The following is a 13,285-nucleotide window of genomic DNA, read 5'->3' as shown; positions in this document are numbered from 1 at the left end:
CTTGCTTAGATCATCCGACAAAAGTGCTGAAATGTTGTAAAATCGCTAAACCTCTACTCTTAGAAAATGACACACTATTTAATTTTGACCATGAATGTTTAAATGTCTTTAATACTCTGAAAGAGAAGATATTCTCTGTTCCTACTATTGTTCACCTGATTGGAGGAAATCATTTGAGTTAATGTGAGATACAAGTGACTGATATCGGAACAATATTTGGACAACGACACGATAAAATATTTAAAGATATATATTATGCCAGCAAAACTCTTAATGAAACTGAAATTAATTATCACTACTGAGAATGAGCTATAGGTTATAGTAAATGCTTTTGATAAATTTAGGCTCTATTTGATTGAAACAAAATTTACTGTTCATACCGACAATTCTGCTATTAGATATCTTATGTTAAAAAAGAATGTTAAACCGGCTTTTGTTACAAGAATTTGATATCGAAGTAGTGGGTAGAAAGGGTACTGAGAAACAAGTAGCGGACGACTTATCAGAAGAGTTTATGTGATTATGAAGATGAGATCAATGAAAACTTTTCTTATAAGCAACAGTTTGATATTACTGAATGACACATTCTGTGGTATGCTGACATAATAATTTTATAATTAGTGATATTATGTCCTATGGTATGACATACCATCAATGGAAGAAATTCATCCATAAGCAACAGTTTGATATTACTGAATGACACATTCCGTAGTATGCTGACATAATAATTTTATAGTTAGTGATATTATGTCCTATGGTATGACACCAGATACTACTTCTGAGATGACTCATACCTCTGTAGGAAATGTAAGCATCAAATGATTATAAGGTGTATACCCGAAGAATAAACCTTTCAAATTATTAAGAAATGTCAAAATTCTGAATTTGGGAGATATTTTGGAGTTGATAGAGCTGCTTTTAAAATTTTGCAATCTGAATTTTATTGGCTTATTTTATTTAGAGATGTGAATAAATATATTAAAACTTATGATATATACCAAAGAGTGGGCAATATTTTTAAGTGTGATGAAATGTTCATAAATTTTATTTTCGAGATTGAAATTTTTTATGCTTGGGGTTTAGACTTTATTGGCCTCTTTGTATCTTTGTTAGGGAATTTATATATTTTGATAGTTCCGAATTGTCTTAAAATGGACTGAGGCAGCGACTCTTCCAAATTGTGATGGTCAAAGTGTGGTGAAATTCTTAAAGAAGATTATCTTTAGTAGATTTTGTATGCCTAAAGTGATCATTAGTGTTGGGGGGAACCACTTTAGAAATAGAAAAATTAAGACATTGGTTACTAAGTATGAAATTAAACATAAGATTGACATAGCATATCATTCTCAAACGAGTGATTTAACAGAAGTATCTAACAGAGAAATCAAAAGGATTTTAGAAAAAACTTTCAAACATAATAGAAAGGATTGATCTTTGAGATTAGATGATGTATTATGGGCTTATAGGACTGCTTATAAAACACTCATAGGAATATCTCCATATATGCTCATATTTGGTAAAACTTGTCATTTACCAGTGGAATTAAAACATAAAACTTATTGTGATATTAAAGAGTTCAATTATATTATGATAGATGCTGGTGAGAAAAAATTATAACAGTTAAATGGTCTATATGAGATTAGACAAGAATCTTTGTAAAATGCGACAATTTATAAAGAGAAAATGAAAAAGTGGTGCAATCAAAAGATTATTGGAAAATATTTTGAGCCTGGACAGAAGGTTTTACTGTATAATACATGATTAAAATTATTTTCCGAAAAGCTCCAAAGTGAAAGGTATTTCTGTGCTCCAAAGCTCAGGAGCATTACAATGACTTTTTAGTGTCTAAGAAGTTGATTGCGAAGAGGGGATTCATTAGCCTCGGGCGTCAGGTGAAAAGTATGATTGTTAGGAGAGGCTGGGAGAATTTTTGTTATACTACGGCTGTAGCGATGATTTCTATAGCCAGGGAATTCTATGTCAACCCCCCTGAGACCTTTGATGATTCAGTATTTGTGAGGGAGAAGAAGGTGGATATCTCCCCTTTGCGCATTAATGTGTTATTCACGTTGGAAAATGTCCCTAGGAGTTGGTACTCCAGCTTCGTCCCTACTAATTCTGAATTAGATGAAATCATTAGATTTTTGGCCAATGCAGAAGTTTGAAAGATGATGAGGAATGATCATAAGATGAACTTCTCTTCATCTAAACTGAATGCACCTTACAAAGCTGACATTACTTCATTTTGGTCAAGCTCCTACCCTCCACCAATTTGAGTGAGATAACAAGAGAGAGAGCTACTCTCAACTATTGCATCCAAACTATGAAATCGATTGATATAGGAGCTCTAATCTATCACTCCATTATCAATGCCACAAAGGGAGGATCTAATTTAGGGTTAGGACATCCTTCAACTATTTCTGCCCTTTGTCAACAGTCTAGTGTTGCTTTTGAGGGATGGGAGAAGCTGCTACATCAATTAAACCCCATTTCCAAGGCTAATGTTAATTTATATAGTAAGTATGCTACTTTGGGGCGCAGACAGAGTTCTTCTTAGCCTTCCACATCTTATTCACAACCTCATCCTTCCACTAACATAGCTTCATAGCTTCCATGTCAGAGAAATAGAGAAATTGAAGACGATGGAGAATGACATCTCCATTATTCAGATGGAAGTTTATGATATTGATGATCATTTGACGCATATAAATTGGTAGAATAAATGCCAATATGATCATGCCGTCAGTTTTCAAGCTGCTTAAGTGGAAATGTATTGAAGGAATTAGTGAATCGGTGGGGACAACTCAGCGGAGTTTTCAATTTGTCCGCCTTACTAGATATATGAGCACAGCCAGCAGATAGATGAGGATGAGGAAGAAGAAGAAGAAGAAGATGATGATGATGGTGGTGATGGTGATTATGATGATGATGGTGATGGTCATGGTCATGGTCATGGTCATGATGAGGATGAGTGATTTATTTTTATTTTCTATATGTGGATGTATTGGACTATATTTTTATTTGCTCTTGTTGCTATTTTACTCTCTTCATTAATTTATGTTTGTTACAGTGGACAAATTTTTATATATCTGTTGTAATATTTAAATTTTCTCTAGTGTAATTTCATTTTAATCCTGTTTAGATGTGATTTACATGCTACAACATATATGTTGGTCCTGCTTATAACAATCAATTTTGTTGATAGACACATGTGGTAAAGGTATTTCTGTGCTATTTTCTCCCTACTCAGATTCATGTTTTACATTGGTTAATATGCTAAAAAATTAAGTTTAGGGGGAGGAAAATCTTTTAAAAATGCTTAATCATATTTTTCCTCAGTAACCTGTACGTAAATTGTTATGTTTTAAAAGAGATTTGAGGTATGTGATATCAACTTAGAATTACTGCAACTTTGAGAAAGGAATGACATAGTATCTTTTATTTAAAATGTTATGTAAATGAGACTAGACCAGTCTTAAGTTAGCTTGTAGTTCAACATTAGAAAAATGGTTTCACTATTCATTTTTTAAAAGAGTTATATATTTGTAAAACTAGGTATCCTTAGATATACACTTTATAAGAATTGAGCTTCTCTTAAAATCATATTTTCAAAAGTTTAAAGATAGAGGAATGTGGTATGTTTTACATTAGAAAGATAACAGTGGAATTCAAAACTATTAAATGTCTATCCAGATATAGTAATTGTCATAAAATTATGCTAAGGATTGAAATACTCATGCTAAAGCCAAAAAAAGAGTGATCAAAAAAAAATATTGAGTGATAAGAAGCTTGAGGAGAAACCTAATAAAAAATTGGTTTCACTTGATTTTTTTTCAAAGTTGAAGCTACATTACATTCGTAAACTACTTATATGTAATAGTAAGTCTTTTTAAATGAAGAGCTTAAATTCTATTTTTTCCATCATTGAAAGTATCTTAGTTAACAAGTATTAATTACTTTTTAAAGTAAATATGAAATCAGGCTTTTATAGTTGGATGAAATGTTTTCTCATACACTAGGGTTAAACTTGTTTATTAAAATTATTCTAAATTTACGCTATGAATTTTTTGAGGTAAAATTGTTGTTAATTTTAATGAAACACATTCCCTAAAGTTAAATAATTTTGGTATTAACATTCTAGTGTTACTTGAGGACAAGTAACGTTTAAGTTTGAGGGATTTTAATGTGTAAAAAATAATGTTTAATTTCCTTAATATTTTGCACATTTTTATGGAAGAAATTAAACTTTAAAGAAAGGTATTTTAATATTTTTTTCTAGAAAGTACAACAGGTACTATAAGTGGAGAAAAGTAGCAAAGAAATGGAACAAAGTGGAGATCACTTAGACCAAAGGAAGACCCAAGTAATCGGCGCCTTGGCTCTATATTCTTTGGGCACCAAGGCACTAGTCCCACCCTGGGAACCTGAGAGGCTTGTGCCAGTGGGCATCAAGACGCCACTACACCAGCGTCTTGGCACCAGATTTTTTGGTGCTTAGGTGCTCATGTTAAAACTGGCCGACAGAGAGCCTGGCGCCTAGGTGCCAGCCCCCTGAAGACTAGGCGTCAGTCCCCTGGCGCCTAGGTGCCAAAAACTGCCTGGGCAATTTTCACCAATTCCTTTACATGACGTGGGGAGTTATTCGGCACGATAAATGGGTTCTTGGGTGAAGTGCTCATATTAAAACTGGCCGACAGAGAGCCTGGCGCCTAGGTACCAGCCCCCTGAAGACTAGGTGCCAGTCCCCTGGCGCCTAGGTGCCAAAAACTGTCTGGGCAATTTTCACCAATTCCTTTACATGACGTGGGGAGTTATTCGACACGATAAATGGGTTCTTGGGTGAAGAAGAAGGGGTCTTTTGGAAGTTTTGGCAGTCTTTTGTCAGTCCTTTAGAGTAGGAGAGAGCAGGAGAGACAGAGAGCAGGAGAGCATTTGTGAGGGATTTGGAGAGAATTTCAAGGGAAAGTGAGGAGAGACTTGAGGAAAGCAGCAAGGGGGACTAAAAGATCCTTGGGGAAGCATTCTCAGCACTTTGTAAAGGGGAAAGCTAAGTATTGTGTACACTTGTTATTATATTTTTGTAAACACAATTCTATAGTGGATTTACTTGTTTTCAAAGATGGTTTGTGGTGTTTTCTCAATGCTTTATGAGTAATTTTTTTACATTTTCATTGTAGTGATTAAGTAGGAAGTGCAGGAATGAAAGAATGCATTTAAAATTTTTGTTAAATTTATAATGTGATGAGTAACCTTCAAGTCTTCATTTACTTTTCATTCTGACCAAGTGATTAGTTCAAATGTGTTGTGACTAGGTTATTCATATTGATCTATAGGGTATGGTGAGGTACTTTGCAGAAATATGCAAATGTTAGGGAAAAAATGTTTGATGGGTTCAAATTGGCATTTAAGAAATTAAAACAAAGTTAACCAATCTTCTTTATACACTCGGAAGAGGGTAAAAAAGATAGTTGTTCCTATTTGTCACTAGCTTCATTTACAATTTGCATTTTTCATTTCCTTCACTCCACTTAGATTATTACAAGGGAAGGTAGATAACTTGATTCTCACCAATCCAACTATATTAAGTTGAATTTCAGTAGCAGTAAACTTTTAAGAGTAGTTTGCAATTTAGTAGAATTAGTCAACTTTAAACTAATTTTACTTCCAAGCTAAGAACAAATTAAGTAGGCTGGAATTTTTTCTAAAACTTAAACACCTTGCTCCCTGTGGGTTCGACAACCTAGACTCAAAAGACCTATATTACAAAAGTGATATGTACACTTGCGTAAGGTCCCAGAGTGCAAATGCATCTAGACTTAAGTTAAGGCCGCGTCAGTATCTAAGAAACTGGGCGATGCTCTGGTTGTATCTCTCTCCTGTGGTGATGATTATCTTCCTAAGCTTTTCTGCATATTTTTCTCCATCGCTGCAGACGCCCCGATCATCTTGTTTGTCATTGCTATCTTCCAATTCGATGTGTTTCACTGAGTCTTCCCATTCCAGCCCTTCCTGTTTGCTAACACCGCCCCAGACAGCCGCTCATTGTTGTCCTGCAGTCCCCCGCTTCACCCCTTGGCTACCACTATCCGGAATACAATAACCTGTTGGTTTCTTGTTGTTCTAGACTTTCCCACCATGCCTCACTACTTCGCTTGCCACCCCATTTACTGCTCACACTGTCCCAGCCCTTCACTTCATTGCCAACGCAATTCCAACCCCTCCTTCTGTTGTTCCAACCACCCAAAATCCATTTCAGCCACAACTCCGCTCCTCAACCACCTAGCCGATCTCCACCACCCATGGATCGAGCTCTAGTGTGAGTTTGTGTTGTGTTTGTTATAGTTTCCCTTTTAAGTATGTTTTATTGTAACAACCTATTTACTTTTAGTAATAATATTTATTTTTCCTACTATAATTTGGGTTAACTCCAGTATCAAAAAATGAATGAAAAACAAATAATAAAATTATAATAAATTGAATTTATATTTTGGTTTAAATGAGCACTATTTTTTTATGTTCAATAATTATATTATATTAAATTTATGTGGATATTCAATTCTCATAAAAAAAATTAATGTGATCTATAATTTGCATGTTGTGGACAATCCACATTCTAGAAATTGTTTTTCTAATTTTTCAGGAAAAAAAAACAATTATATAACGATTTGGTGACTAGAAAATCAACTGGTAAATTCATGGTGGACTATTGACTGCCAAATCCACCAGTAACTTTGAAAACTTTCATCAATATATTTCTGACAGATTTCATGTCGCAGGAAAGCATTTTAGAAGGATGAAGGGTTCTCTGGAAACCATGATAGGTCAAAAAGACTAACTCCATTTTTTTTTTTTTTTGCTGGAAAAGAACATTTTCCGATAGAGATATCTGGGTTATTTGCTGTAGCGTCCTTTAATTTGGAGAACTCGATTCATTCTATAGCAAATCCCAAAAGGATAGATTGACTCAGGATGACTCAAAGATTCTTAAAGTGTATTCACTCTATGGTAGCAAAACAACTCACCAAATTACAATATAATTACAAGGAGAAAAATTCAAGAGATGCCATAAAACTCCGTATCATCAAGGAGAGACTAAATGAGAAAAGTCAAAAAAATCTGTCAGTCGATTTGGCATTAGCGCTCAAGATTCTCAAGAACAATGCATAACAATTGGCTTTGCTTGCTCAAAGGAACAATTACTCAGGCCATGAATATCGAGAATTCAAAACCATTCAAACCTTCAATATTGAATGACGATGTGGAATAAGCTCTACCTCCTCTAAGTGACCAAGTGCTAGTCTAAGAAGATCAACTGTCAAAGAAGCAAATCATTACAATCCATTGCAATACCAAGAGATGGCCTCCAAAGCAAAGTAGTTTACCAAAAAGAGAAAAAACTTTCCCATCTCTCCTTCATATTGGTCACAAGAGCGAAACACCTCCTGAGCAGGGTTTAATCTGAAGGTAATTTGATTTGTTCAGAAGACCCGTAGAATGACAAGCTGAGAGGATTGAGAAGCTGCAAAGAGAAATTTTGACAGACTTTCAATGCTGGGGAGAGGAATCCCAAAAGAACCATTGTACCATCAAGAGGGATCTGTCAAAGACAAAGTAAGAATTGGAGGGCAAGAGAATATTAAAACAGGTCTCGAGAAGACTAACAAGAGAGCCAAGTGACTCTAATAAAGAACATTAATATCAAAAAGTGACAATGCCACCCATTATCCAAGAAAAGTCAAGAATAGTATCATTGTAACTTCTATAAGTGTAATAATGATTTCTTATACCACATTTGGTGTTAAGTCGGTATCGTATCCTTATAACTTCTGCATTCTTGTAGCAAGTTTTATCCACTTTTTATTTGTAACTAACATTCTTTGTCTATATAAAGGTGTGTCATAGAAGGAAACAGAGATCTGCCTTAAAGAAAAATAGAAATCATGTTCTACGATTTACTGAGAGGAGTCACTGTAGAGAAGGAATTTAAGGAACATTCTTCTGAAGCCGAACATTCAGATTAGAGAACCGCTTTCATAGTTCATCCCAAAAAAACTATTCTACCAAAAAACCTAAAGCATGCAGAGGGTAAAGCTTAATAAGGCTACGGTATAAGTACCACAACCCTCCCGAAGTTCATATAATTTCGATTTGCAGTGTACTTGAGAAATAACTTGATTGTTCGGTGGATTATTTATTTTCAAGATTGAAAAAAATTTGCAAGCAGAAAATGCCACAGATTATCCAAATTCAAATTCTAGAAAAATAAAAAAGAAAACAAACCTTTGGGAAGATCATATGAGAAGTACACTATAGCTCCAGGAGCAAAACCGGCTGAGTAAAAATCCTTCAAAAAATCTTTGATTTTTTCCTTAGGCGGAGTGGTATCTGCAGATCAATATGTAATTTACATATATCATCACGTATAGTAAAGATAAATTCCAGAATATGCTTTTACTAACTTGCTTGGCTAAATTTAGTTGTTCAAGTCAGGAAGAACTTTTAATCGCACAAAATAAAGTTTAAGCTCTGAGCTTCAAACCGAACAAAAAAGAGTCATTCAAACAATAATTAGCAGCCAGGTTTTCTTCTCTAATTTCTTTTTAGAAAACTTAAAGTAAATTTTTAATCAATCAGTAAAAAAACACAAGTTATACCACGTCGTTAACAATAAACAATAAAGATTTACCTATAAGATTTACCTATCACACAATTCTTACGTATTTACATATCTCACACCTAAACTTTCATATTTACAGACATAGCAATCAAATCATTAATATCATGCCCAAAATAGCACTATTATCATGTATTAGAAATTTACATATCTCACATCTAAACTTTCATATTTACAGACCTAGCAATCAAATCATTAATATCATGCCTAAAATAGCACTATTATCATGTATTAGAAGAAATATATCTTTTTGTCAAGACCCGGCCCGGAGCTTGAAAATAATCAAGGCGAGAACAGATAATCAGACATTGTAATTAACATTTCATTTACTTTCCACAAATTAGCATGACTTCCAATTTATAAAATAGCTGCTAAGAAATCATAAAGTACACTACACAAAATTCAAATCATCCAAAATCAACAACATAGATGTAAGTAAAATAGCTCAAATGAATACACAACAGTATATCAATACTCATAAGTAAATAATATAATAACAACAATCATAAAACACAATAAACTACCTATCACCAGTAGTTTCCTGTAAACAAATTCTCATATGTTAGTCGCATCAATCTAATATTTTCCTGAAAGCAACCATTAATTTTCAACAATAAGTTACGCCACTTAGTGAGCAATTATAATTTTTATGCATTAAATTAATATGCAAATATTATGCATGAACGTTTTAAGAAAATACAATTTATTAGTAAATCAAACTGTAAGCTTTCATTTTTAATTTAACCCTTCCTATTTTAATTTAAATAAATATCTTTTTTTAACCTCTTTAAGAAGTCATATCATGATTACCGTCATACACGGATGTTTCCCAAAATTATATCCGTAGATGCCTTCAAATTTTGCCCCAAAGGTATACATTTACCATTTTTATTTTCTTTTTCATGCATGGGTACGTCGCATCTCCTGTCAATACCATTTGTGCGTAATCCTGAATAACCTAACCTTTTTTTATTTCATTTTTTTTAAATTACCTCATTTTAAAGTCATTGAACAATCCCTTTCCATTTTTATCATTTCATTTATTCATTTCATGCATATAATTATAAAAGTATGCATCTGAAACAATAATGCAAGTCTTTATAAAATAAAACATCAATTTAATACATATAAGAAAATAATTACTCAAATTAACATTGATTGCTTGTCTCACTAACTCCCTGTCTCCAATTTTATAGATTCAAATGTTCAACTTTAATTGTTGTTATAGAGTAGACCTAAAAGAAGACACTCAACCCATATGATACAACACACATAAAATCCCAAAAAAAGAGAAGATACATATAAGATAAAAAAAACAAAAAAACCACCAACACGCGCAAAAAACTAGGACGACTCAGCTTAGTCCTGCCTCTGCCTTGAGTTCTCGGAAAGGGAGTCGACTAACAAATTGGTAAGGTGGGTATCATTACCCGAAGTAACCAAAGTATCATCCATCAGATTTCTGAGGTCAAGTAGGTCTCCATTCTTCTTCTTTCTTCTGGATGTGTAAATCTGTCATTCCTCATCCGAGGATTGACTTATCTGATCAGTGGATTAGTCCAAAGGTAGTCGGATAGGTGTAGGTTGTTGCACATCATGAACCCGATGTGCCTGAGTAACATTAACATCTCACTCAACCTGATGAGGCGGCATAGAAGTAGTAGCAATATTGCCACTCGTAACATCAGTAATAGGTTCTAGAGCAGGTGAAGTTTGAAATGTCTCCCTCGCCCCCACGAAAGGAGAATCCAAAGATGGGAAAACACAACATTGTGTGGAGGCTAAATAGTTGACATATTGCCTGTAAGGATAGTGACATCTTCAAGGATATCCTTTTGAAGATCAATAATGTCGATAACTTGGAGCATATCAAGAGTAGAGAGAATCACTGCATCTGGCAGAGCACTTTGCTTCTTTGGTCTGAGGTGGGGGTGTAGATGATGACATTGAGAAACGAAGTGGCTAAACATACGACATTTCAAACAATACGAAGGTAAAGGCACAATCACAACCTCTTGCCAATATCCATGGTGGTGTGTACCTAACTAAATTTTCATAAAAGCGATTGAAATGATAACTCTAATAAAGACAAAGTCTCTAACTAAAAACTCAACAAGTTTGTGCTTGACATAGAACTATTTCCTCAGTCTATTATGCATTGCCTTTTATCTGTTTCTGACTAGTTTAATCTCTCAGTATCATCATCAATCAAGTCAGCTCCAATAACCATTCTCTCATATGTTTTCAGCCCAACATAAAGTTGTCTTGCACTTTCTTCCATACAAAGCTTCATATGGGATCATCCCAATAGTAGCCTGATAACTATTATTGTAAGTATACTCTACCAAGGGTATATGTAATTTCCATCCTTTACCAAAGTTAAGGACACACTATAATAACTGAAAAATAATAATAATAATAATAATAATAATAATAATATGAAATAAGATGTGTCGAGTTGAATTAACTGTTGAGACGGTTCGTTTCAGTGAAATTGAGGGAGGCCTTCTATTGGTCCTTTCGTTCATAGCCTACAGAGAACAAGCTAATGAGAGAAACCAGAGAGATTGAGAGAAGGAAAAGCTTCGTGCATTCCCTAGTTGATCGATAGAGGAGAAGGAAGAGTTGCATGTTTAACCAAACGAGAGAAGAAACAAAGTCGCAGAGGAGAATAAGAAGGGAGGAGGGTCGTTTCCAACCCTAGCATGCGGCTTTTGTCCCAAGGAGAAGAATTCTCTGTGGGATTTTCTGTGCAAAGATTTAACAAAACAAAGACTGTGAAAAACTGAAGAAGGAAAATAATATGAAGTACAAACAACAACAACAACAACAAAGCCTTAGTCCCACTACGTGGGGTCAATATGAAGTACGAAAACAAAAATAATTTTGTCAGGCTTTCCAACCTCTTATGAATTTATATTTCAGCAGTTAATTTGCATCATCGTCTATTTTCAGCCATAAAAATTTCCTTAAAATAGAAGAACAGAGAAAACTGAAGGAAATAATATGAAGTACGAAACAAAAATAAATTTGTCAAGGTCAAATAAATATTCTACGATAAGCAAATTGTATTTAATATCAAAAAATAAACGTTGGTAATTGATTTGCATGATAGCCTAAAATCTGAACAGAAAGAAAATTATTTTTTTAAATCAATTTATATAGGTCTAAAAATAATAAAATTGAAACTACTGTGCAAGAAAAAAATTATTCTAGTATACGAGGGAACAATGCTAAGTTCTGTGGATCTCCGGCCAATAAGGACTGTAAATTACTTTGCCCAACAAATGAGTTAGGATGAGGAGAGGAAGAACTGAATTACGGAAAACAAAAGCTCGATAATGCTAACGACCATCAAATTTTAAACATAAGGCCAATTACCAATAATTTTGGAATTAAAAAGCTTGAGCTAAGAAACCAAATTAAGAATTTACAGTTTAAAGGGTTTGAGGAATAAAGAGATATTGCAAGGGAGATTTTTTCAAATTGCTATTTACAAAGAGGATCAAATTGACAAGATGAAGATCAAAAAAATAAATGTTATAAATATTCTCCCATATGAATGCTGACAATAAGAGACACCTACACAAGTAGAATGGCAGATCTGGTTGGGCAAGCACTTTCATGAGAAGATCCACTAAACTTTGAATTTTCTCTGATGGTTGAAATTTGGCCTCGAGAATGTAGTTGTCTGGAAATTGTAACCTGATCACAGCCTTCAGCACAAATAATTGAAGGTTAAACAATATTTAAAAAGGAAGCTCTGATCATTGACAAAATGTGAGAAAAAACATGGATCAACTGAAAAATGACAGAAATTATTAAAAAGTTGTATCTTTATTTGAATAATCTTAATGCTAACACAAGCATGCAATATAAAGGCTAAAAAAAGAGCATGAAATACATTAAAAGAGAATATCCTTATAATGAGTATATATTATAATAATCAATAGACAAATGACTACTAAACATTAAACATAAATGATAATCTTAATATTGTAATAAAATAATTGCACAGGCGCTAAATCAACGCCCAAGTGCAGGCACTGAATGCGACCCAAAGCGGGGAGTGGAAAATGGGTGAGTTACAACCCCACGCGTTAGCAAGAGGAGCATCACGAATTCTCTCTATCCAGCGAAGTTGGGCGGGATCGCGAACTCTCGCGATCCAGAGAGATGCTTCGTGAGTCTGTCTCACCTGTCTTCGTTTGGGAACGGTCTTTCTGGATTCTTCTTGCCTTACCACCCTCTTGCTTTGTGTAGAAGTTTCTTTTGTACAACGGTCGTCTATAAATTATTGTCCTCTGTGTGGGGAGTTAGTTCTAGTGGAGTTGTCTTCTGCTCTCTTGTGTGGAGTCCCTTCCATTTTGTTAGGATTGTATCGAACGCTACGTGGTGATTCGGTTGTATCCTGCTCCGAGGTGGTATTGTAAACCTCAAATCTCATTCGTTTCTTCTCCCCGACACCTTTTCCTACCTCTCCCCTAGCTACCAACCACCCCTTATTCCTTCACTACTGCCCCCCTATTTACTCCACGACCTCGCCATCCAACCTACCTACAACCAACTAAACACAATCCATATTTACCCAAATAACCACTCACCCTGCCA

At 34.4% G+C, this 13,285-nt stretch overlaps 1 protein-coding gene across 2 annotated transcripts in view; it reads right to left on the bottom strand.

The window, feature by feature from the left end:
- The window catches only part of LOC110036770 (plant UBX domain-containing protein 1), a 58,475-nt gene that overhangs the window by 14,191 nt on the left and 30,999 nt on the right, over positions 1-13,285 (bottom strand). The window contains exons 5-7 of one of the 2 annotated variants that reach the window (XM_020741298.1): positions 12,261-12,390; positions 8,281-8,385; positions 7,572-7,597 (exon numbers count right to left, since the gene is read on the bottom strand). In XM_020741298.1, the coding sequence (XP_020596957.1) occupies positions 7,587-7,597; positions 8,281-8,385; positions 12,261-12,390 (246 nt within the window). In that variant the 3' untranslated portion in view covers positions 7,572-7,586. Of the gene's footprint in view, positions 1-7,571; positions 7,598-8,280; positions 8,386-12,260; positions 12,391-13,285 lie in introns of those variants that run through there. The other variant, XM_020741297.1, reaches the window with a different exon arrangement.

Source organism: Phalaenopsis equestris, unplaced genomic scaffold (genome assembly GCF_001263595.1).
Source record: "Phalaenopsis equestris unplaced genomic scaffold, ASM126359v1 Scaffold210636, whole genome shotgun sequence".
Taxonomy (NCBI): Eukaryota; Viridiplantae; Streptophyta; class Magnoliopsida; order Asparagales; family Orchidaceae; genus Phalaenopsis; species Phalaenopsis equestris.
Note: the sequence above shows the minus strand (reverse complement) of the source record. Positions and strands in the feature narration are given on the sequence as shown.